Raw genomic sequence first — 27,150 nt, 5'->3', positions numbered from 1 at the left:
CTGAGTTGCTTAGCAAGCCTCGCTTTTGCTGAGGCTGGCTTTGAACTCTCGATCTTCCTGTCTTAGCCTCTGAAGTTGCTGGAATTACAGGCGTGCACTACCATGTCTGGCTCAACAGCTTTTTCATTACAAATGTTGCATAATAAATCTTTATACAAATTTAACCCAGGCTCAGTTGAAATATTTTTCATAGATGAAGACTGAAATTGTTTTGAATTTTAATGATATGATTTATATCTAGAATATCCCTCAAAATCTCCTGTGTCGAAGACTTGGCTCCCAATGCAGCAATGTCTAGAGGTGGGGCTTTTGGGAAATGATGGGATTATGAAGGCTCTAGTCTCACCAGTAGACAATGCTTGATGGACTGAAAATGTAAATGGATTCTTGGTAGGTGGAACACAGTCAGAGGAAGGGGGTCATTGGGGATCCTTGAGGAATATATCTTATTGCTGGAGTTTCCTCCTCTCTTTGCTTTCCAGTTGCTAAGATCTGAGCAGCTTTCCTCTACCATGCCCTTCTACCATGATGTTCACACTCACCTTAGGCCTAAAGCAATTGAGTAAGACAACCATGGACTAAAACCTCTGAAACCAAGAGCCAAAATAAATATTTCTTCTTCTAACTTGTTCTTTCCAAGTATTTTGGTTACAGTGACAAAAAGCTGACTAACACAAGTATCAACTAGCTTCTACAGAGAATTATTTTTAGTAGCAGTGTATCAACTAGCTTTTACAAAGAATTAATTTTAGTAGCAGTGACACAAATTATAGTATAAATCTGAAATAGTGAGCAAAGAATAATATTACGTATTTTTAAAATAATCAAAATTGGTGACATCACACAAAAGATAACTATAAAAAGGTTCACTAAATAAGGTGAAGCTATTTCTAAATATATAGAAAATTTACTTTATTACCTATCGTCAGACTAGACCTTTCTAAAGAAGAAAGTAAGACTATGATAAACATGGTATCTGTAGTTTCACCCAGGGGCCCCAAAGCCTTTTATTCAGAGGTCAAATCATTTGAAGTACTAAGGAAAGTTCTATTCAATTTATTTGTTTTGTTCCCATAAAATTATCAGCATTTAATAAGATACTCATTTTTGTTCCCTTGAAAAAGATTTCCTTTCATTCAGAATATTGTGGTGATGGAAAAGTGTTAACCAATGAGAATAAAAACATTTTTTAAATTAGGATGGCACAGGATCCTCCAATAGCCCCCTCTTTCCCTATCACTTTATTTCTGTGTCCTAACCAAAAATAAGTGTCTTGATTCTCAGTGACCCAATTAGGTGCAGGTTTTTCCCAGCAGGCTTGAGCCCAGACCAGGGCTTTGAATGTTCCCAAGCACTGAAAACAGTATTTTAAGTTGTTGCTCAAAACACTTAAATTAGAGAAACTGGCCTCAGTTTTGAGTAAAAATTCCTTTAACACTCATATGAATTTCATACCCTGATCCTTTGCTACAGACATATGTGGAAAAAATATCACTTGCCGCAGTCCGGCTGCAGCAGAATAACCGGGGGGTGACGAACGACTTGTTTAGATCGATACAGCAGGAGTGGGAGCCGTTTATTGCAGGACAGGAGCAGTATTTATACATTCCACACAGCTTATCTAATTAGCATAAACTAGATACATCAGTCAACCAATAAGGAATCTCCACACTTAATGGCTCACTGGTGTTACTTCACAAACCACTCCCTCTGGCATTTTGCCAGGAGCCATCCTGACTGTTTACAGACTCTAACATTTTCCAGGCGCCATCCTGACTTGTTTACAGACTCACTAACAATCACTTTTGCTAAATCTTAATAAGCTAGAGCACTCAGTTTCCTTAATAAATGCTTGATTCTCCCTGGTATTTAGTGCTTCTTTCCTTGAAAACTTAATTGGCCCTACCTCGGGGCAGTATGGGGTATTTTTTTTTATAGGTACTCCCCTGCCAGCATGTTTGGGGAAACTCCAGGGGAAGGTTTTGAAGAATAAACAGATAATTACAGTGCCATAAAGTCTTATGGCAAGCATTTTGTAATCAGTCTAATGCAACTTTCTTGATTCATTAAAGATATATTTTGATGATTTTAAGATAATTTAAAAAAATCTGTAAAACAATTCATTTGACAGTATAATTTGTAATAAAATTTAGATCGTATATTCTTCTTGTCAAAAGAAAATAAATTTATTCAGTTGTTTACATATAAAATTCAAATTGAATCATTAAATTTTATTTAAGTCATGGTTATTATCTTTCTCCTCCTCAACATGACCTTTACTTAACAGAGTTCATTGTATCCCTAAAGTTACCAGAATCTTATGAAAATAACTTTAGCCACTAAAATGCTTGGTGCTAGGAAGAATGAAATTTTCAAGCCCAGTTCTGTAGCACACACCTGTAAAACCAGAAGCTGGTGAGGCCGAGGCAGGAGTATCAAGAGTTCAAAGCCAGCCTCAGCAATAGGAAGGTGATAAGCAACTCAGTGAGATCCTGTCTCTAAATAAAATACAAAATAGGGCTGGGGATGTGGCTCAGTGCTTGGGTGCCCCTGAGTTCATGCTCCAGTATAAAAAAAAAATTCATATAAATATAATCTTTTCAGGAATTTTTTAAAGTACGTCAGAGAATGACTTCTTTGCAAAACATGAATATTGGACAACATTTACATTGAATTTCTATGTAACTTGTGAATTAAATTTCCTAAAGAAAAAAAATTATGTCTTGATTTTATATCATTATATAAGTATCAGAAGAAATCAAAGCTCTGTATTTTCTACTTTTATTTGCCAATTTCCACTTTTCATTTACTTGTCCTGATATTATACAGTACCTCACAGGTTTTCTTTCTCGTAACAAATCTTCCAGACTCCGTTCACAGTGTTCAGCCACCACAACCAGTCTTTCTGAGCAAAACAAAGCAAACAGACTTTATATTTGATGAGCACTTAAGTTACTAACATATAATATGAATAACAGAATCTTAAAGCTCTATATTAAATATATTACTAAATATATAGAAAAATAGGATAAGTATCTAGTTAAATAAATAACTTTTTTTTTTTTTTGGTAGCAGAGATTGAGCTCAGGGGCACTCAACCACTGAGCCACACCCCCAACCCTCTTTTGTATTTTATATGGAGACAGAGTCTCACTGAGTTGCTTAGCACCTTGCTGCTGCTGAAGCTGGCTGTGAATTCAGGATTCTCCTAACTCAGCCTCCTGAGCTACTGGGATTACAGGCGTGTGCCACATGGCCCCATGTAACAATTCTTTTTCATCTTACTTTTTTTCTCTAGAGTTTCTCTTATATGCTTCATGAAAAACAGAAGGAAAAGTTAACCTTGGGATAAAAGAAATGATCCCTTTGATATAAACTGAAAGACTGCCAAAAAGATACAAAGAAATTTTAAAGGGACAGAGAAATTTGAAAATTAGTTACTGTTTTGACAGTCTGATTCAAACCCAAAGTCTTTGAAATAGAATTCAGAAATTTGAGAAAAGTAGAAATATTCTACAGAGAGAGAAAATAAAATCAACCTGTTTGCAACATCATGAGGCCTGCTGATATTAAATAATATAAAATAATAGTAGACCATTTTATAATGTAATTTTTATTTTCCAACAGATCAACTGCCTAAGATAGTACAGATCTAATGACCAACCCATACCGTCTTTTCCTTTTACTTATCCATTATCCCTAGTGACTAACATCATATCTGACACAGTGGCAGATCAATAATTTTTTGTTAAATGAATCTACAAACAAAAGAAAGTACAACTGAGTTTAGAAGTGGTTAGGTATTTTGTAAGGTTATTTCAAAGAGTTTCACTTTAAAAAAAATTGAGCTGTTATAAGTTTCTATGCAAAATGGGTTCTAAGTTATGCAAGGAAGAAAGTTAACACAAAGCACAACGAATTACGGTGAAAAGTAGATCTACCATATTATCCAGGTTTTCTACTTTTGGATATACATTCAAAAGAACAGCGTACCAAAGGGATGCCTGCACACCCCATGTTTACTGCAATACTATTCACAATAGCTATGATATGGAATCACTTTAGATGCTCATCACCAGATGACTGGATAAAGAAAATCGTGTGTGGTATGGAATCTTAATCAGTCATCAAGAAGAAATCCTATAATTTATAGCAAAATAGATGGAAATGAATTCACTGTGTTAAAGTAATAAGCCCAAATATATTAAGACAACATATACTCTATCATATGTGCAAGCAAAAATGACTGGACCTGAATATAAAATGGTCATTAGTAGTGGACGGGAAGTGGGTGTGGAATGGTAGATAAAGGGAAATTGGGTTTGATCAGTCCAACCGTATGCATGTGTGGAAATATCACACTGAATCCCATTAACACATACAATTGATACATGTTAATAAAATATAAAATAATTTGAGCAAAAAAACAATGACATTGAGAAAAGAAGTTACAAAGATACTATAATAATGATAACTACAAACAGAGGTTTGGTGAAGGTGAAAAAGAAGCAAAGGTAGAAAAAAGAACAGAAGATGGGAAAGTAGAAGTTGAGAACAGAAGATATGTATGAGATAACTCTCAGTAACTGGTTCAACATATGATCTTTCAAATTGCAATAGAGAGTAAGATAAAGGACAACGTTGTACAGGCAGTGTGACATGGGGTGTGAAGGTAGGGTATTATTTTGGATTCTATCTTGGAAGTTAAAACTGTCTAAGGTGTTAGCATTACACAGAACAATCTGAAACAGAAAAATTAAAAATACTATGAATGCAAACTATCATTTTCAGATAAAAAATTCAAATTAAACAGGAAGGGAAAGAGAATTAAATAGCAGAAGACAAAGCTAGGGATGGGTTTAGCAGGGGTATTTAATAGAAATTTAAAGAGAATTCAATTTGAAAGAACACTTAATGAGAGAAAAGAAAAAGAAAAACAATAAGGAAGCCATGATAAAACTTCAAGCTCTCACTCAATTAAAAAAAAAAAATAAAAGCTGAGGGGCTGGGGGTATAGCTCAGTTGGTAGAGTGCTTGTCTCACAAGCACAAGGCCCTGGGTTCAATCCCCAGCATGCCCCCCTCTCCCCTCCCAAAAAAAGAAGCTAAACTCCAAGCAATTTAGTGTAACTGCAAAGTTCTAAGAGGAACAAAACATCAAAACATATCATAAAACCAAAACAGAAAATGGTATTTGTTTGCTTTTTATTCCTACATTTGTTGGGTTTTTCTAACCCTATCTGACTCCATCCTCTTAAGTTTCCTCTGTAGAATCATCATTTCTTCCATCTAAAATGAAATACTGCCTATTTCTCTAGCTTTGATTTGGGGTCTTCTAATTGTATTTTCTCCTTCTCTACTCCCAATGCTGAAAGATGGATAAATTTTATTTCTAGACTTGAACTCTTCTGAATTATAGGCTTTTACAGTCAACTTCTCACTTAATATAAGTCACCTGAAACTCAAGAGAAGTAAAACTAAACTTTAAAGTCTGTCTTCAAGTTTTTTTGGTGCTATTTCAACAAATGATACCATTATACAGCCAGCTGCTCTAGATAGAAATTTAGGAGTAATCTTTCTCAAATTACACAAACAGACCTACTATTGCTATCTTCAAAATGTTTCCAGGAATCTATGCAGTTTTCTCCATCTGCCACAGCATGAGTCCAAGTAAGCATCATTTCATTAGGTTACTGCAAAAATCTTACTGTTCTCACATACACCCTTCTTTTCCTTTAATATTTTTTTTAGTTGTCAATGGACCTTTAATTAATTTATTTATCTATTTATTTATTCACTTATTTATTTATTTGCAGTGCTGAGAATCAAACCCAGTGCGTCATACATACTAGTCAAGCACTCTACCACTGGGCTACAACCCCAACCCTCACATAAACTCTTATTCCAACCCCCAACATATTTTCACACTAAAGTCCAAGTGATAAAATAATTAAAAATCTGAATAAGGAACCCCCAGTCTTCTTCTTTTGTTATTTTATACTAGCTCATCAACTTTGAGCCACTCTGATTTTCCTGCCTTTGAATATTTAATTACACATGGGTTTCCACTGCCTGAAATGATCTTCCCAACTTCTGTATTTAACTCCTATCATGTAACAAAGTAGTTAAGAGCATAGGATATTTTTTTCTTGGCCTCAAATCCTAATTTTCTATTCATTAGCTAATTGACCTGGGAAAAGTTTGCTAACCTATCTATTCCAGTTTTCTTTTGTGTACAAGGAAGAAAACAATGGGGTCTACCTCATAGGGTTGTTGCAAGGCTGGGGAGGAGCTAATGAGATAATGAGGACCTTGGCTAAATGTGACTTCCTACAGACTTTTCTGGTCCCCCAAATTAATTCACTACTTCTACAATGTACTCTATTACACTATTCTTTGGTAGTACTTGTTTCAACTCTAAGGATTTGTATACATTTTTATTTAATGTGTTTTCTCTAATCAAATAATACATTTCATATGGCAGGAATATATTGTTCAGTATTAAATTACTAATATTTAGAATGTCACCTAAAACATACAGGCAGAGACTACACATATATTTGTTGAATGAACTAATGGAGCAAAGGCAGGATATAGTCTTTAGAAATGATGATAGTCATCAGAGATCTGTCCTGTGTAAAAAATTTCATGCTTACTTTGTAAACTAGATATAATACCTCAGTCACACTTATAACAAAAACATCGGAATTTATTAAAATGTTCACATTCCATTAATTAACCATTTTATGTATAAAAGATTTCCACAGTATTTGGAACTAGATTAAAATTTGTCAGGCTTCTTTTGAAAACTCCTTCAAGATATCATAAATCAATGTTTGCCAAAGTTTCAAGATTCTATACAACTATTTTAAGCATTGTTTTGATGGTTCAGAGCCATAATCCATGGCAGAATATCAGTGTTTCTCCCAGAGGTAATAGAGTGTATACCACAATGATGTTTCCAATATGAGCCAGTTTTTTCAAGAAACATTAGGGAGACTGTTCTGAAACTCTGGACCACTGTTTGAAAATAACTTCTGTTTGTTATAAAAACAATACAGTTTCACAGAATAAAATATTTGGGAATCTTAATGTGCCAAATACAAATCAGCAATGCAGTGGCTTATATAAAAAACAAATGTGATGCTAAGATGAACATATAAAACTGTGAAATAATCCTTTTTTCTAACAAAGATTTGATGAATGCCAAGAAGTGTCACTTCCTAGATCCTCTAGCAGACATCTACTTCCAGAGGAGCACAGATAACTCAGGGTAGTCTTGTTCCCAGCCCTCAGAGGAAAAAGTTCCCCTTTTATAAAAATAAGCCTCAGGCCTGGGGCTGTAGTTTAGTTAGCAGTGCACTTGCCCAGCATGTGTGAGTCACTGGACTTGATCCTCAGCACCACAAAAAATATAAAGGTATTGTATTGGGTTCATCTACTATAAAAAATATTTTTAAAAAAATAAGCCTCAGTACTACATTCAAAAGGTGAAGTAGACCACTGTTACAATTCATTCACACCATTTAATTAATAAAAGTTATTTTTTAACAACAAGAAACTTGCTAAAAGTTTTGTACTGGGCTTTTGGCAAATGGATGGGGTTATCTATATATTCTACTGTATGAAGTTACCAGTAATGTTCATGTTTTTCTTCAACTGGAAAAGGCATCCTTTCTTCCAGTATCAGTTAGAATCAGATTATAGCTCCCACCTAATCCTCTGGCCAGAAGCTTTCATGCAGTGTGTAAATGGCAAAACCCTTTACAGTGGCCCTGACTGTAGGACTCTTGATTAGAAAGTATATATGCAATAAAACAGGAGGTACATGTCAAGTCAACCTTGGAAAGTCTGAGATCTTATATTAGAACCTCAATTTTGCCATTGAGACTCTTTTAAAAAAGAGTCTCTCCATACATTTGATATTCAATGGCAGAGCTTTAAAACCCTGTCTTTACATTAAGAATCCTTTTGAGAATCAACAAAAACCATGTACTTCTTTGATAAAGTGCATCTGTACACATCCACACACAAAAAACATCCAATTTTACTTACAATTTTGAAGGGTTCACTGACTTTCTACAACTCATTCATAGGTCTCCATGGCTACTAGGTTACCAGCTGCTATCATAAACTGTCAAATTTACTTTAACCCAAAGAAAAATTGGGACCATAAACTACAGAGAATTTCCAGCTCAGAGAACAACAACAACAACAAAATCAAAACAGAAACTCAACAAAACAATAAAGCAAACATAGCCAGATATATTGAGAACACTGCTTATAACAACACAAAGAGATAAAAATTCCCCATATCAAAGAAGTTTCTATACCAATGTTTCCATACTTCATTTGCAGGACAGATTTAGGAACATTAAAACTTTGCAACAACTCATTTTTGCACATGTAGGTAAAAATCTACCAGTTAATCTCATAATTATCTTCTTATTTAAAAAATCTCTGAAGTACTTGGATTTCCTTCTTTTGCCCTTACCTATAAGAAATCTACAAATTTAAACTGGGAGCAGTGGCACAGGCCTGTAATCCCAGAGGCTCAGGAGGCTGAGACAGGAGGATTGCAAGTTCAAAGGCAGCCTCAGCAATGGGGAGGTGCTAATCAACTTAGTGAGACACTGTCTCTAAATAAAATACAAAATATGGCTGGGGATGTGGCTCTGTGGTTAAGTGCCCCTGAGTTCAACCCCTGGTACCACCACCCTCATCCTACAAATTTAAAGCCCACCTGAGGAAACGATGTATTTAATACTACTACTAACCTAATATCTTATTCTAATCCTATTTCCTTTCTCCATGAAAGGGATATCACAGTATGCCACTCCAAAATATGCCACATTGGTGTAAGGATTGTTTTGGCTGAAGGACATAATTTTCTCTAAAACGCAGGATATAAATTTCTCTATGTAAAAATGACAGAAATTTCCATTTGTAAAAGTGTCCCTTCCCCACATCAGAAAGGAAAATGACTCTTACCTACATAATGAAACTTATTAAATACTTTTTATTTGCCATATCTTTCCTAGTCATCTTCCCACAAATTACTTCTACACCAGAAGCCCCAAATCCCTTCTCCTTTGTCTAGCCTCTTCTCTATACTTTATCACCCCTTATTACAAAGATATTAAAGACCCAAATTCTAACTAGCTCTTTGAGTGATGTTTTTGTGAAATCCCCAGCTGCATGTACATGTGTGTATATATGTATGTATATATACATACAGAGAGATACTAAAAATCTCAGTATGTTTTTAATCCTGTTAATTGTCATTTTGTCAATTGATTATTTGATTCCCGGGCTTCAGATACTTAATATAAGAGAGTAGTTTTTGCCTTCCTACATCTACATAATGATTATTTATTTTTCTTCCATGTATAATACACACACACACACACACACACACACACACATCTCCCCTACACAAAATGCTTGGGATATGTTCCAAATTTTTTTGTTTTTCAGATTTTGAAATATGTGCACAGACTTTATGGGTTCAACATCCCTAACTCCCATATCTGAAATTCAGAATGCTTCTAAATCCCAAAGTTTTCAAGGACCAATCCATTTTGGATTAGGGGTGCACAACAAGTGTTAAATACTACTATATGGATATCTGTAACATGTCTCAAATACTTTTTGGAAAAAAAGTAAGATTACAATTAAAATATGTAAATTCATTTTTTAAAATAAGAATGATTGATTAATAATGAAACCAAGATTTGGTTTGTTAGGACTATATCAACAACAAAAGACAAGAAAATCTTTTGAAAATCCTTCAATATTTTTAGGCCACCAGTACCATTGAAATGAATAAATGTAAGGAGATAAAACTTCACAAAGGAACCATCAAAACTGTATTCTGAAATACTTAAACCAAAACTTTTATGTAAGAGTTTAACATCAATATTCTTCAATGCAGAATTTAACATTCTATCCTTTATATTCTTATAACAGCACATTGTGTATCACCTATTTTTAGTACTGCTATATTAAAATCATGATTGTATTCTTCCCTACAATTTCTGCAGCTTATTTGGGAACTGGGATCCTATCCTGACTTATTCATTTCTAAATATTTGGAACCTAGCACAAAAAGAAGGCCATAGAATCAAGCAATAGTCTACTAAAGTGTTATAAATCCTGTAGATAGAGGTTTAGAGGTTATATATATGAAAGCAGAAAGTAAGAAATGTCAGTGGTTAAGAAAATCTTGTTTCTAGAAATTCTTCAACTCATCAACATATTTGTAAACTTTGTTTCAAAGTTAGTTTTCTACTAGTTCTGCCTTCTAAATGTGTTTACTATGGAAAGAAACCCTTAAGGCATCAATATGATGTCTCCCAAGTTTTCAACTGAAAGGTTAGGCCAAAAACAGAAATATACTGATATTTGGTGAATCAGTCAATCAATAGAAGGCAACTTTGCACAGTAAAAGAAGCTACGATAAAATCATGTATTTTAAGGCCTGTATGTCTATGCCTATACAGATGTATAAACACACACATATATATGCTTATATGTCCATACATACATGCACATATATGTATATACACATATATACAACCATACATATACAAATAATACACATATGCATGTATGAATATGAAAAATCAAATATTTTTATCATCTGCTATACAATCCTTCTCACCACCACTCTCTTTCCTATTCATATCACTAAGCCTCCTAACAAAAACTAAATATTCAGAGTAGTAGGTATATGGTGGAGCTCTAAAGTACTTGGACACTGAATAGTTTTTATCATTTGTTATCAATATATGATTATAGACATAGGCAACTTTTAAGATATTTCAACAAATAAAATTTATCATTACATGTATTAGTGTTATTATTTTACCATTTCATATTTTCTTTTGTGTGATCCTGCTCTGAACTTCAATTTCCTTATCCTTAAAATGAAGGTGTAATAGTTTCTATTTCAAGGTCATCTTATGAGGATTTTTAATTAAAATATGTAAAACACTTAAATATTGCCTGATACATAATTAAACACTAAACTATTAGCCATTGGTAATTGTCATTACAAAAATATTTTCTACTTCGAGTCTATAAACACGAAGATTCTCAGAGCAAATAATTTTATGAGAAATAAACTACCTAACTTCAAAGTATAATTTTAGCCTACTTTTCAAAAGAACAATAAAGAAAAGATAGTGTGGGTTTATGAGGCTGAAACACATGTAATCATATGTGAAAAGACTAACGTTGCTCAGTAAAAAAAAAAAAAAAAAAAAGCAAAACTAATCTTGTGACTTTTTATTTGAAGATAGCCAAAATTATTTTCAAACATAAATAGCTAGCACACACCTACACACATAACAATTTCTTTTTATATTTACTACATATTTATCACTGAATCTTGGTAAGAAGGTAGAAAACAGGGAGTAGGAAAGAAGAAAAAAAAAAGCAAAAAAGCAAACTCACTTACCATGCTTTCCCCTAGAAATATCCACATACTGGCATAGTCTGGGATGGGTGATAGTCTTAAGGATTTGAAATCGACCTAAAATCTTGATGGAATTTGGTGTGAGAGGAAGGCCATTGCTTCCACAAACATCGTGTGGCAGAGCTGAGGCAAAGAAGGTAAAGGCACCCATTTCTGCATCCTTCAAGGGAAACATTCTTAGAGTTCCAGATCTTCCAAGATGATCTGGAAAAGAGAGAGAATTTTATTACAGACTGAACAAACATTAAGTCAGTATTTTCTCACCTTATACTTAATACACCACTTGGAGATCAATGTCAAACTGAACACTACAGTAAAAAATATCACCCAGTGGTTCAGGAGATTAAGATAGGAGGATCACAAGTTCAAAGCCAGCCTCAGCAATGGCAAGGCGCTAAACAACTCAGTGAGACCCGGTCTCTTAATAAAATACAAAATTGGGCTGGGAATATGGCTCAGTGGCAAAGTGCCCCTGAGTTCAATCCCTGGTACCAAAAAAATTAAAAATAAAAATTAAAAAAATCAATGTTTAAAAGTTATAAGGTGGTACAGAAGAAAAAACTCAATTTTTTTTTTTTTTGCAGCTCTAAATCAAATCCAAAGTTTCCCAAAAGCATTAAAAAGAAAAGCTAGACCATTCCCATCTTCAATGACACTTGAAAGTTTTAAAAGCACATAAAGTTTGTTATTGCATTTTCACATGAATAAAGCTCTTCTTCCTACTATGGAGCTCAAAAATGATTTCAAGAAGCTATTATAAAGCAAAATGTATATGGAAGAGTACTTGTGCCAAGAAAATAGAAAGATTTGCAACCTATAATAGTCAGGAAGTTTGCTTGGTCTCTTCCAATTCAGAAGCTACATCAGAGAAGGTAAGAACGATGGTGAAAGAAAGTCAAAATAAAGTCAGAAGGGTGGCCTGAAAGAGTCAAGAGTCCCCATATGGGCAGTTATTTATCCTCTAAGCAAAAAACAAATAGAAAGATAAAGTTCTCCCCTAAAGTAACTGAACAAACTGAAAAATTATAGTTTGGTTTGGGCACAGGTGAAAGAAAGAAAGAAAGAGAGAGAGAAAGAGAGAAAGAAAGAGAGAGAGAGAGAGAAAGAAAGCAAGCTACTCTTAATTCTATAATTTGTAGTAGTCCAGTAAAGTTCTGGATATCCACCCAGTCATCCTAAAACATATTAGCCAGTCAACAAGCCTTTCAAAATATACAAAGCTCAGAGTCAACCTTCCTTAAATGCTAAAATAATAAACCATCTTAGAATTATCAGCTAGTTTAGAAGAGATACATAAATGGAAAAATTCTATTTTGGGAAACAATGGAAATAATTTATGAAAAAATAAATTTAAAAAACCATATATTTAGAGATTGGAAAAAATACCGCATCCAGTATGTAAAGCAGGAGGTTGCAGAAAAACATATTTCACAAAGATTAAAGAATAATAATTAACAGATATAAACAACTTCATTATAATAATCAAGAATTGCTCATTAAAATGATATAAGAAGGTATACTCATCATCTAGTAAAAATTATAATGATTGTTTATGATAACATAATGTTATGAGATGTGGAAAAATCAAACCTTTCACTTACTCTAAGTCAGAATGTAAATTGGTATGACCACTTGGGAAAACAGTTTGATACTATATTTCTGCAGAGACTACTACATATATACACAAGGAGATTTATATAAGAAATCCAAAGCAGCATTGTTCCCAATATCCCCAAACTGGAGACAATGTGAATTTCTAATATCAGGTGGATGGTTAAATACATTGTGATGCATTCACATGATTGAACAGTTTAGAGCATGGAAAAATAAGCAAACTATAGCATCATTTAACAGCACAGATGAATCTTAGAAATGCTAAATGGATAAAAAGTCACATAAAACTTATGCCAATATTTATAAAACTAAAAACATAAAAAAATAATAATTCTGGAATATTTACATGTTTTAAAAATATTCAATAAGAATGAGGGAAAAAAACTCAGTATAGGGTACCAATGGATGAAAAGTAGTGGCAAAATTAGGAAAGAAGCCACAAGAAGCTTTAAAAATCTAAAGTAAAAGTGAGTTCTTAGTGGGTTGGTTAATGGTTGTTCATCATAATTTCCATACAATGTATCTATACCTAATATGCATTATATATACATTTTAAAAAATATAATGAATTGATTTTAAACAAAGGCAAAGAAATTCAATAGGGAAAGCATAGTCTAGCAAACAGTGCTGGAACAGGCTAACCATGAGGAAAAAAAACAATAACCTCAACCTCTACTGATAAACCCACAAAAATCTAAGATGGATCAAGGGCTTAAATGTAAAAACTGAAACTGATAGTCTTCTAAAAGAAAACACATGAGAATATTTTACAACCTTAAGCTAGGCAAAGATTTCTTAGGTAGAAACAGAAAGCACTAATAATAAAAGAGAAATTTGATAAAGTAGACTTGATCAAAATTAAAAACATCTGCACACCAAAAAGCACTTTTGAGAAAATAAGCATTCAAGCAATTATAAGAGAAATATTTATAACTATCTATACATATATTATGTGTGTGCCAATACATATTTGTAATCTTTATCAAATATGTGTCTATATATATGACAAGACTTGAATGTAGAATCTACAAAGAATTCTTATATGCCAGTAATAAAAAGACATATAAGTCCATATGTAAACAGACAAGTCATAAACTTATATTTTCACAAAATGTATACAAATAGACAACACATTAAAAAGTATTCAATGTCATTAATCACAGAAAAACACAAAACCTCAACTGCAGTCCTTCACTTCTATCAGAAGAAATGACTGGCAATACTCCATGGAAGGGAATGCTGAACTGAAGCTCTGATACATTGTAAATTTTCTAAAGTTAAAAATATTCCTGGGGCTGGGGATGTGGCTCAAGTGGTAGCACCCATGCCTGGCAAGCGTGCGGCCCGGGTTCCATCCTCAGCACCACATACAAACAAAGATGTTGTTTCCGCCGAAAACTAAAAAATAAATATTAAAAAATTCTCTCTCTCTCTCTCTTCACAAAAAAAAATTCCTAACTTGACTAAGAAATTCTAGTTCTATAAGCCATCTGTCCAAGAAAATCAACATATTTGTTCATAACAATGCATACATTAGCAGGCTGACAATACTTCTTCTCATAATAGATAAAAATTGAAAGCAATGTAAATATCCCACAACTGAATGGATAAAGAAGCTTTGCCATGGAATTCTACTCAAAAAAAAAGGAACAAACATGAGAAAACATGAATATATCTCAAAACTACATTGATGAAGAAGCAGACACTAATGAGTACATAATATACGACTCCCTTTAAATGTAATTCCAGACCTTTTATTTTAAACTTAGTGATAAAAATCAAAACATACTATTCTGGGTGGGGAAGAGGAATTTTAAATAGATAGGGCAACAGACAAACTTCCCACAGTAATGAAAATGTTTTATATCTTGATAGTAGTGGTGGTGGTTACAAGTGTAAATACATAAACCAAAACTCATCAAATAGGTCATTTAAAATCTGTTTATTTTAATATGTGTAAATTTTATCTCATAAAAATGAAACAAAATTAAGAGGCTATGAACAAAAGAATTATCAAAGGCAAAAATAGTGGAAATTATGATCATCAAATCAAATAGATGCACTGGAAAATAAAGTTCAGATAAATTCTCATAATATAGAACAAAAACATAAGAAAAAATATAACAGACATGGATCAACACAACAAACACTTTAGAGGAATTTCTAAACAGGGAAAAAGAAAAACGAGACAAAGTAATGAAAGATAAAAATAAAGAAAATTTTCCATACTTAAAGGGAAATATGTACATTTAAATGAAAAAGACTTATAATTTTATAAGGCATAAATGAAAAACACCCACACTGGGATATTTATCTTACCCCCTTTAATGAAATCATTGCAAGGAGAATAAACTCACACCTAGATATGCCACTATAAATTTTCAAAATATCCAGCATAAACTGAAATAGTTAATCAATTCTTAGAGGAAAAAAATAGTTCATCTATCAACAAATTAAGAGCAGACTAGACAGTAAAGCTTTGAATGATCTAAAGGAACGTAATCTTTATTCTATATGCAGCCAAATTATCAATTATAATAGCTAATTGTAATGTATAATTATGTAAACATTAAAAAACAAACTTTTCATCTATACATTCTGTTTAATTTCTTTAGAACGTATTTCAGCAAAACAGGAGAAAAACAAATAATAGAAAATGTGGCTTAACAACAATGTGATTTATCCAAATGTTCAATAAGTATAAACCCACTGTAGAGGTTATCTAAAATAACTAGAATGTCATTTGTCCAAATTAAGCAATAGCCATTGGTCTCCATGGATGTCTTAAATAGAGGAATAGAATAGAAGGTTCTATGTATGAAATACAAAAAATTAGAGGACTGCTGAAGAAAGCACATACACCTTTTCCGCAAATGAAAACAGAAAAGCAATCAAATGGGGCGTTAAAAGGTAAGCAAGGGTATTTATCCTGAAGAATTAGTCTTCATACTATAGTGATACAAACATACCCATGTTTACAGCAGCATAATATGCAACTGTCAGAGACTATGGAACCAGCCTAGGTGTCCATAAACAGATGAATAAAGAAAATGTGATATATATTCAGCCATAAAGAAAAATGAAATTGTGTCATTTGCAGGAAAATGAATGGAACTTGATACCATTCTATTTAGCTATATAAGCCAAACTCAGAAGGTCAAGGGTCGTATGTTTTCTCTCCTATGTGAAAATTAAAGAGGTAAAAGGAAAAGAAAGGAGGGGGGAAGGGACGAGGGGGAGGGAGGTGGGCAGTGGGAGGACAACAGGGATCTCATGAAAATCAAAGGGAGATCAGCAGAGGAAAGTGCCCATGGGATAGGAGGAAAGGAGGAAGGGACAAATCCTGGGGAGAGATATTGGCCAAATTATATTGTTTTACTGTATGCATGTATGAATATGGAGCAACAAATCTCATCATTATGTACAACTATAATGCACCAATAAAAAATGTGGAAAGAAAAAAATAAAGTAGGGAGAATATCAATAGTCTACGAAATAAAGCACAATTTATCTGTGGCATGAATTTTTGCCATTGGAGAAGAAAGAAGAATCAATTTGACCTTAATATTACAAAAAATGTGTTTTAGGTTAGTACAGAGATTACAAAACTAAAACACTGGGAAGAAAATGTACTCTAGCATACTGCCTGGATTTGCAGTGAATAATAATTATAAAGCCATAATGTTATAAAAGTTTTATTGGTTTACAATAAAATGTACTTGTCTTTTAGCATAAAAAGCAAAAGATTATATCATTAAGAAACATAAATTTTATTGGGCTGGGGATGTGGCTCAAGAGGTAACGCGCTCGCCTGGCATGCGCGGGGTGCTGGGTTCGATCCTCAGCACCACATTTTAAAAAATAATAAAATAAAGATGTTGTGTCCACTGAAAATATTAGAAAGTTCTCTCTCTCTCTCTCTCTCAAAAAAAGAAAGAAAGAAAGAAAGAAAGAAACATAAATATTATTAACCTTGATGATTTATAAGTAAAGTTACAGCTAAGGGAAAGTGCAGGTTTCACCAACTAACCCTGTAGTAACCAACAGTTGACCTACAGGCTGTTTACAGATGCCCCTGGTTTACAATAGTTAAAGGGAGTTAGAGAACACTAACAGCAAAGTGGAACCCCAGACCGGCTCAATCTAGTTCAGGCATCACAGAGACAGTCCAGATGACCTTGAACTCATTATAATGACTTCTTTAAAAGATGGGCACTTTGTCAGATACAATTATCCAAATGAGGAAAGAAAGAAGATGACACCCTGATTTATAGAAATACCATCCCTTCTCAGTGAAAAGCTCTGAAGACAGTATGCATACCATTCCCTCTCATAATGCAGACTTACATACTTTTAGAGTATAAGCACCCCTTCTCCATTAACCCCTGAATAAAATTTCCTGCCTGCTCTCAGAACTGATCATTTGAAAATAGTATTGACCAGGAAAAGTACTTACAAGTTTGGTAACAGTTGCATGAAGTTTCTGCTCTTATGAAGAAAGAGTCACTACTTTTCTCATTTTAACAAATAAGGTGTCAAAAATATTTTCAAAAGTTGATGTGAAAAAGTAGAGTTTACATATATTATTTAGGATTATAAAGTAACCAACACAAAAACTAAAAACTGTGAAAACTATTCTAAAATCTGTGGATGCTATGGACTACTTTAAGTCAATAGGAAAAAATCAGAATTTTAACTTATCATTCAACAATTAGGTCTAAATTAGAAAATGTTAAAGTGTTTACATCTGAACAGCCCTCAGTGTAGAAAATGATAGAGAACTGGTGCATTTTATTATTCAATCCTACTACAAACTACTATTGGATTTTCAATTAGATGCCTTTATCACTTAGACAACTGAAAAATCAAATAACCAAATAAGTAAAATGCAAATGATTTTAAAAGATAAAACATTAATTAGCATAAAATAATTAATTATTGTTCTATTTCAATTACCTCTCAAGATGTACCTAAAAAGGCTCATAAAAAACACACATGCATGTTGCTTACGTACTACGTGAGTAAAAAAGGGTTACAAGAGGAAAACAGCAAACAAAGCAGTTGGACTTGAAAATTCTTTCCACATTTTGAAATCCCTATTTTAAGTCAAATGTTTCTCCTGGTACTGTGCCAAGGATGAACAAGAATCTTTATCCTCAAAGGACTGGGAGCTGAATGACTCGAATGGGGGCCGGGGTGTCAAAAGCAAGGAGAAAGATGCTAATTTTATCATGAACAAAATAGCATTTACATTTCTTCAACAAGTAATATTAATTCACTGATTTTATATACATTTTCCCAAAAGTTGTCTTTGTCCCAAATACAAACAGGGACAGAAGGCCTTGTAAAACAGCCACTGAAAATTGTGAAATCACTCTCTTTCACTGCGTCAATTTCTCCTATTGTTTAAGAGAGTATTATACTTCAATAATTGACTACACCTTGAAAGCCAGAAACATACCAAAGCATTAAGTGCGTAATTTGGTTTAAGAAACAGAAAAGACTTCAGATCTTCTAACCTTCTCTTTAAGCATTCATTTGATGCTGTAGTTGCGTTCGAAAGTTGCCTTAGATTTCCAAGACTCCTGTGAACGTGTGGTTTAGGGGGAAAAGGGGGCTGTAGCTAGGGATGGAGACAACCCCCATCAGCAAGAAGCCCTGCTCCATCTCTCGCTGCAGACATGCGAGCCACTTGCTGCAAATGATTTTCCTCTACCTCCCACAAGTCCCACCAACTACGACACAGAAAACGGGGATACCCGAATACCTGCCTCTGAGTCTGGGGACGCAAGCGGACAAAAGACAGGGGGATGGAGCTTCTACACTGGGCCCCAGCGCTGCGTCTGTGGCTGGTGTTGCCGTTACTGCTTAAAAGCACCAAGTCCTGCGTTTTAGGTACTTCGACAAAAGAGGCCGTTCCTGGAACGCCGGGGGCTCAGAGATTGGCATTTGCCTGCGAGCCAGGACAGCCGAAGTTCCCTTCTAAGAACCTGGGCGGGAACCGGAGACCGGCACGCTCCACTGACAGCGCCCTGCTGTCCCCTCCCCCCCACACGGAACAGGTTGGCGCTTCCTTTTGACCTTACGGCTTCGCGGCGCAGTCCTGAAGAAAGACCCCCAACTTCCGGTCTCATGCCGCTTGCCTAAACTGGCGATAAAATATAGCGAGAGGGAAGAGGTGCCGGGGGAGTTGGTGATGTTGGGTGAGGGACTAGAAAACTGAGAGTGTGGTGTGGGTGAATAAGTAGAACTGATCACAGGAAGAGAAGGACAGAGCGTGGGGTTGATTCAGTGGAACGCTCAGGCGTTTAGTTGGGGCACCTTATTGGGTCCTTTCTCCCTGCCACCGTGTGCTGCAGGCTGTCTCTGTCGGCTCGAGGCTGAGGCTGCTTGGGAGCTGCTGCCACCGCTTCACTTGAGTAAGGTCGCGGAGGGTCTGGGGTACGCAGATTGCCATTTTAGGGGTTTCTCTTCCCTTACTTTTCCCCACGAGAGAGGACCTGACTTGCGGGTACTAATAGGAAGTCTGATTCCCACCAAAATCCACACCGACGTAAGAAAATAGGAAAGAGCTTGGAATCTTGAAGGAACCAACTTTGAGAAATAGATGTAAAGCCAAGGGAAAGGACGTTATTGGAGAAAAAGATTCTTGAGCATGTTTACTTTTGTGTGTGTGTGTGTGTGTAAAAGGACTTTGATGTTTGTGGGTGAAGCCAGTAATTCGTTGATTTGGCAAATAGTTATTAAAGCCCACTATATTTAGGTTTTAGGTAAAGAGCTGTGAATAAATGTGTGCCTCCAGCCCACATTTCATTGAGGAAGACATAAAAGTGAATAAGAGCATAGCATATTTCAGGTCATGAATTCTGCTGAAGAAAAAAAAAAAAATTACCCAGCAAGGAAAGGGGACGTAGTCTAAAATTTTAATGTAGTGAGAGAAGGCTCACGGAAAAGATGACTTTTTTTTTTTTTTTTTTTTTTTAGTTAAGAGGTGACAAAAATGAGAGATTTAACCATGGAGATATCGCGGGGAAGTGCAGTCAGGCAGAAGGACCAGCCTTTGCAGAAGCCATGAAAAAGTTACCAGAACAGTACACAAACCTGTGTGTCAAAGTTGAGTTAAGGGCTTAAAGCTGTAGATAGACTTAAGGAAGGCAGAAATGGGTCACGAAGGATCTTGAAGGCATCTAACTTTTATTCTGAATGAAACAGGAGGCCATTGGAGAGTTTTGAGCCATTGAGTGATAAGAGAGCCAGCCAGTCGTAGTGTAAGTGGTACCTTCACCTCCTGAATGTAGCCCTCATTGATCTAAGGCTTATTTTTTTTTTTTTTTTAATGTTTTTTCTTTCTTCTCACCTCTCCCCCTCCCTAACAAGATTGGGAAGACAGTCTTATTTTTCCTCCTTTAGTTCATTGTTCTTGAACACACCCACTACAGGAAGGAGAAGCCTGCTGAGAAACTGGGAAGTGAATGCCTCCCAAATTAACAAGTGAGTCCTAACCCTGCATCTGGGCACCTTGGGGCCCCTTACCAGAGCACACCTGGAATGTAACCCTTGAAGTTCCTTTAAAACTGCCCTGTCTGTCCCTCTTGATCAGGGAAAGTCACAGACTTTGGGATGGGAATCTAGCAAAGCAATAAACCTTTTTCTCAAAACTGTGTCCTCATTATTAAATTGGCATTAGCGACAGGAACCGAGCTTTCTGTCACAATAGACTGAGAAAGATGGAGTGAAAGAAAGGAGATCAATTAAGGAGACTTTTACTATAATCCAGAGGAAACACAGTGGCTTCAGGACAGGTAGTAAGATGGTCATTCATATTCTTGGTTCACTTAGATATACAAGAATATTATGAACATGTTAATTTTCTTTAATTAGGCTGTGAAAGATAAAAATGAATTGTGTGAATTCAGAATGACAAACTCAAGTTAAAATCATGGCTTTGTCATTTGATATTTGAATAGATTTAGACATGTCCTAGTATCTCTGAGTCTATCTACAAAAAGGAAATAATCTTCCAAGGTTATAAAGGTTAAATGGCAAGGGCCTAGTCCATTAAAGTAGTAGCTGTTATTATTAGCTGTATTCTTGGATAAGAAATGGGGGAAATATTTGGTGAGTTAAGTTTTACTGAAGAAAATCTAATCCTTCCTGATTAAAAAAAAAAAACAACCTTGTTTGGATGTAAGAAGATCATGGGAGTCCTAGACATACCTCTTTTTAGATTTCTGTGTACATTTTACTGGGGAGACATGTTTTTGTATTAACAGCCATGGTATGTGGGAATACATGAACTTGTACTCTCAATGGCCCATCTGATACCTCCAGTATGTTGAAGTATAATATTGGAGAAGTATGCTGAAGCAAGCATGTAAAGCACAGCTTATTTAAAAAGGGATAATACAGACTTCTCCCAGGAGGGAGAAGGGGCCCATAGGTAGTGTCCTGGTATCCCAAGAAAGGAGGGTGTTCTGCCTCTTTTATGCATTCCAGATTTTCTTTGTTCTGCTCTCTTCCCCCTTACCTCTCTCCTTCCTGCCTACTAGCCTAGGCCCAGTAGTTGCTTTGGTGGGATGGCCAAAAGGTGTGAAGCACATGGGCTGGGGGGGGCCTGAGGAACTAAGGTGGAGTGACCCCGGCAGTCAGGGAATCTAGGGTGCATTAATTAACAACTTTTACCACTCCCTGAAAGGGAAGGACAGTTCCTGGGACTGGTTACCTTAGCAATAGGTTGGAGCAGGGGAAGGTTATCTTGGTAGGGGTGGAGGAAGGGCTTTGAAGGCGTTTACATTTCAGTCTTAGAAGTGGGCTCTCACTTCTAAGTTGGCCTTCCTCTTCCAGATCTAACCCAGATCACCTACCTATACTAACTGCCTGTCTTAATTCTGGCTCCACATCTACTCTGTAGCCTTAACCCTCATTTCATAGCCATCCTTTAAACCCAAATAGAACCTTCTGTCTCCTCATCAGGAAAAGTGAGCTCTTAGTATGGAAAAAAATGTCAATTAGTATGAACCTTCCCAAGAAGCAGTTTTAGATCTCCTATAAGTTTTAACAAAGGTAAATAAAAAGAACCCTGCAATTAATACTGGTTGTTGCTGCTATATATTTTGAGTGTCTCTGATGTAGATATATTATTCTCAGTATTTTTAATTTTATTATTTACTTCAAATTCTGGCACATAGTAAGTCCTGGAAGGAATTTTAACCTAATTCTAAAAGGTACCATGTTGCTTAACACTAATAAAAAGGTGTTTCTTTCAGAGTGAGATAACTTGGCAATTAGATTATTATTAAACAAGAGGTAAAAAAAAGTTTGGAAGGTAAGAATAGAGATGGAAGGGGTGGGAGGGAAAGGAAGGGACAAGGGGAATAGCATGGTTGACGGAAGGAGTCCCTCATCATTATACAAAATACATGCATGAAGATGTGAATTTGGTATCAACATACCTTATATACAATCAGAGATATGATAAATTGTGGTATAAAGGTATATTAAGAATCATAATGCAAAAAATAATAATAATAAAAGCTCATGTATAATGGCACAATTTGGAGTGAACATACTTTATATTCAGAGTTACGAAAAACTGTGTTGTGAATGGATAATTATGGTTGTAATGCATTCCACTATTGTCATGTATGTAAGAAATAAAAAAAATAAATATATAAATAAAACAAAAAAGAATAGAGATGAAGAGAGGAGAAGGAAAGACAATTAAAATAGGATAAGATTGTTAATTCTGAAATATACATTTTTCTCATAGTTGTATTTTAAAATTATTAGTCTTAAAATCACTACAGATAGTGGAAATAGTTTTTGTATTCTGCATTTATACACACTTATTTGGTAATGATTATTAGTGCTTTCATCAGTTTAGTTATATGCAGCGTTATAGTTATTGAGTTTCATTTCTGTTTTAATTTTCCTTTAGAAAAAAGTAATGTAAGAAAAAAATCAGGGCTAAATTTAAAAGTCTTCCAGTAGTAATACAGGATGCATCTAAGGGATTAAAAAAAAGCTTTGGGTCAATTGAATCAACACTAGGGTTTGTTTGGTTTTTTTAATAATTGTACTGAAAAGAGCATCTGGACCATTTTACAATTGATTGCATCTTAGATTTGAAATACAGTATGCTTAGTGTCTAAGAAGAATGTCAGTTTTTACTTAATTGTAATTCTGAAATAGTGGAATCTGTTTTTCACAAGTAGAGGGACTGGAACTGAGATGGTAGCTCATCAGTAGAGTACTTGCCTTGTAAGTGTGAGGCACTGGGTTCAATCCTCAGCACCGCATAAAAATAAATGAATAAAATAAAGATACTGTATCCATCTACAACCAAAAAAAAAAAAATTTAAAGTAGAGATAGAGATGCTTCTAAATTTTCATGGAACTTCTATAAAGTAAAATTTTCAAATCTGCACTTAAAACTTTAATTTCAAAGCAGTAGCTTATTTGAGAATCTGAGGCAGGAAATTTGCTTTTTAAAAAAATCATAAGCAACATAACAAAGTGTTACATCTTAATTTCATAATCATAAATTTTAGCACAGAGACTAACTTAGCATTTTCTAAACTATTTAGACACTACTAGTTCTAATAAATGTTAATAGGTGTTTCTTGGTTAGAATTCCATCCTTAACTTGGAAAATACTTTCTAAATATATCGTTTAGGGACGTTACAGCTTAACCAGTAAAAAAACTAGCTTCTCCATTATACAGACTTGAATGTCAGTCATTTAATAAATTGCTGTACTAACTGGGACAAACTAATTTTATTCAAGTTCCTTTTTTGTATAATGAAGATAATTACAGTATTCATACATTATCCATGTATAGTATTAGCCAATGTAGGGTAAAAGCTGTAAAAATGTTACATTGTTATCTGAAAAATCCTATACAGGTTAGTATACTGAAAGCTTGACAACACTCGGGAAACTTAAAGTTTTGAAATTCAGCTTGTGCTCAATAGAAAATAGAAAAAACACGGGCTGGGGCTGAGGTCAGTGGCAGAGTGCTTGCCTGGCATGTGTGAGGCACTGGTTCCTTAGCACCACATAAATGTAAATAAAATAAAGGCATTCTGTCCATCTACAACTACAAAAAATTTTTTTTAAAAATTGAAAAATCACAACAGTGATTAACATACAACAATGAAATGAGCACTGGGTTGTTCAAAGATATGTCTTGGCTTTAAGCAATGTTAAACTCATCACCAACCCCTAACCATAATTTTGTTTGTTAAAAATTTCTTCTATTTACTGCTTTCCTCATTTGTCTGAAAGCTTTCTGTGTGCAAAGAAAATATTTTTGTTTTCCACTATAAATACAGCACATTGGGCAAAATTAGAGACTTTAAGCAACGTTGGGGGTCTTAAGCCTACATTACTTTTAGGATCTAGCAGGTAACATTAATGGCAGACCACTAGAAGTCTGTATGCCTTGCTTTAATGCATTGACTTTCAGTTGTTTTGAACATGTAACTCCAAAATACAAAGATATTTCTCAACTGTTTGGTGACAGTTTTTAATCCTTACAGGAGAGTAGAGATCAGTACCAAGCCCTGAAGAACTTCATTAAAAGGTCAGGTCAAGAAAAAGGATCCCTGATAAAAGGCTAAGAAGTAGAAGGTGAAAGTATTCTCAGTATGTAAATTAGGAAGCTAAAGCATAGAGGAGTTAACTTTACCAAGGTCAAACAGCCTGTTAGGTACTTTTTCCCATTAAGGTTTATTGGCTGTAAACACTTTTTTTAAAGAAGTATATTCTGCCAGTGCTAGTGATCATTATCTGCATATGACTAGAAAACATTAAAATAAATTTAGTCTTGTATTTTTGGAAAATTGAAATGGTAGTTACTCAGCAAGTGCTGGAAAAAAGCTATTTTCAGGGTGGCTCATTCTTAAACAGCAAAAATGGCCTTTAATATTTTAGAAAAGTTAATACACAGACATGACTAGAAGCAAATGTTTTTAGATGTTTTTAATATTAGCATTACATCTAGGAATAGAGGAAAAACTGGTTAACAGCTGTTACATTTTCTAGTCATTTCTGAGTTTTATTTTGCCAAGAACACTTGAAAATGACTTAGCAAAAGATGTTTATTTTTCTCCCTTTATGAGGCTAATGAGCAAGTCAGAATAATTAGTCTATTCAACACCTTATTTTATCATTTCTTTATTATAAGAACAGTTGAAATCCTCTGCTAGCCATTTCAAAGTAGACAATAAATGATTGTCAACTATAGTTAACCTTGCTGTGCTGTACGATATTAGAACTTATTCCTCCTATCCAACTGTAATTTTTTCTTATGTTATAATATTCTGCAACACTCGGGAAACTTAAACTTAAATTTGAACTTTTTGAACCTTAAATATGGTTACATAGTATTATTTTTTGCATTCAGGAACAAAGTAGATTTCCTCTTCCAAAGAGATTCAGGACTTAGTCTTAACATTTCTGCCTTGTTTGGTCTTGCTCTCCACAGTAAAAGTAATTTTGTACCTCTTTCCCTTTCTTCTCACTACCTTATTCATCTTTGAATTTTTATTTTAATAGAACTTTGTTTTTTAGAGCAGTTTTAGGTTCACAGTGAAATTGAACAGAAAGCACTCAGTGAATTGTTAACTCTTTTTCCCCCTTCTCTTACACAACAGTTTTTCTCTTGGTATTCTTGGCTACTTGTGTGCCTTTGGCAAAATTAATTGCTCATCCTAGATTGTTTTGCCTTCTGAGCTAGAGCTAATAATTCTTATCCAGTCCTTAGAAGACCTTCACAACAAATTGAATTGAAATATGCTTTATTCTGATTAATTCTGTTGAATGTTCCTTCCTTGTGTGTCATTTATTTAATGACTTCAAGTCTGTTATCTTTTATAGTTTCCACTATTATGATGGCAATACCCAGTTGTAGGGGAAAGTGGAAAGATTTTCTGTTGACTGTTTTATTGAATTCCTGACGGCTGAGTACTTAGATGTATTTTGCTCAGTGCTATAAACATAAAATTAATAACTTAATATCTATGTCACTCTCATAAACTATATAACTCACAAAAAAATTAACATGTAGTCTCATAACCCAAATTATCTAAGTACATTTGTAACATCAATCTCTATAAGTTTATTTGTATTGTTTATCATGTCCTTAGTCTGCTGAAAAATATAAAAATCATAAGGAGAGATCTAGAAAATATAATAACATTAGGTAACACACTATACCATGAATTTCTTGAGGGTAAACATTATGTATACACCCAATCTTTTATTTGTATTCCCAAAGTTTGTTCAGTGCCTGGTGAATTGACTACTATTTATCTGCTATGTGCCAAAACTCTTGTTAAATATTATGTATGGTATATCATTTTATATCTCATAATGCAATGAGATAAGTAAAATTGTCCTCATTTTATAAATGATAAAACTAAGGCTCACAAAGTTTAAATAACTTCATAGTTACCAACAATTAAGAGGGGCAGAGGGGCAAAGGATAGAATCTGCTCCAAGGTCTGTGATTTCTTACTCCATTTTATTTTCACCACTCTTAAAAGAAATTCTCAAAATAGGAGGGGATGATAGTAGTATGTACCTTGTGATATTAATGATTAAATGTGATTAAATAAGTCAGTATCTGAGTGCTGAGAAAAAGACTAAAAACAAAATAGAATATATATTGGGTATAATTATTACCTAATATTTATTAGGAAATTCAGTTTATGATGTGTATTCCACTAATATTTCTTTGTTACTAACATGTTTTCTCTTTTTCATCTTTAATTTTTTTCATGTTTCTCTTATCTAAGTTTTTGGTTAAAACAAAAGTCCACTTTTACTTATTGTTACGTTAATAGGCATTTCTCAGTCCTAATTCATAATTTAAAACAAGAACTTAACCTAAATTAGTATTTGCAAACCTATAACCAGGCATATAAATCAGACTTATTTTATTATTAATATATACATATATGTATATTTTAATGAAGTACTTAGATTTTAATTACATAGCATTTTATTAACATGCAGTATGTAAAAATGTAAGAATTATCAAAAAGTTGATTTTA

At 34.2% G+C, this 27,150-nt stretch overlaps 2 protein-coding genes and 1 non-coding gene across 12 annotated transcripts in view; 2 read left to right on the top strand and 1 right to left on the bottom strand.

Annotated features, from left to right (window-relative positions):
• Tbck (TBC1 domain containing kinase) overlaps positions 1-19,135 on the bottom strand; it is a 224,266-nt gene extending 205,131 nt beyond the window's left edge. For 2 of the 4 annotated variants that reach the window (XM_027935483.2, XM_071614493.1), the window contains exons 1-3: positions 18,864-19,135; positions 11,461-11,682; positions 2,833-2,905 (exon numbers count right to left, since the gene is read on the bottom strand). In XM_027935483.2, the coding sequence (XP_027791284.1) occupies positions 2,833-2,905; positions 11,461-11,653 (266 nt within the window). In that variant the 5' untranslated portion in view covers positions 11,654-11,682; positions 18,864-19,135. Of the gene's footprint in view, positions 1-2,832; positions 2,906-11,460; positions 11,683-17,548; positions 17,569-18,611; positions 18,661-18,863 lie in introns of those variants that run through there. The other 2 variants (XM_071614491.1, XM_071614492.1) reach the window with 2 other exon arrangements.
• Trnav-cac (transfer RNA valine (anticodon CAC)) lies at positions 5,008-5,082 on the top strand. Its single transcript has one exon. It is a non-coding gene; the product is annotated as a tRNA-Val (tRNA).
• A 288-nt stretch (positions 19,136-19,423) lies between the features above and the next one.
• Positions 19,424-27,150, top strand: part of Aimp1 (aminoacyl tRNA synthetase complex interacting multifunctional protein 1) — a 37,197-nt gene continuing 29,470 nt past the window's right edge. The window contains exons 1-2 of one of the 7 annotated variants that reach the window (XM_071614489.1): positions 19,429-19,511; positions 20,470-20,583. In XM_071614489.1, coding sequence (XP_071470590.1) covers positions 20,565-20,583 — 19 coding nt within the window. In that variant the 5' untranslated portion in view covers positions 19,429-19,511; positions 20,470-20,564. Of the gene's footprint in view, positions 19,534-20,469; positions 20,584-27,150 lie in introns of all 7 variants that reach the window. The other 6 variants (XM_027935489.2, XM_027935488.2, XM_027935490.2 and 3 more) reach the window with 6 other exon arrangements.

This window comes from Marmota flaviventris, chromosome 7, assembly GCF_047511675.1.
Source record: "Marmota flaviventris isolate mMarFla1 chromosome 7, mMarFla1.hap1, whole genome shotgun sequence".
Classification (NCBI taxonomy): domain Eukaryota; kingdom Metazoa; phylum Chordata; class Mammalia; order Rodentia; family Sciuridae; genus Marmota; species Marmota flaviventris.
The sequence above is the reverse complement of the archived record's forward strand: the minus strand, read 5'-3'. Positions and strand labels throughout refer to the sequence as shown.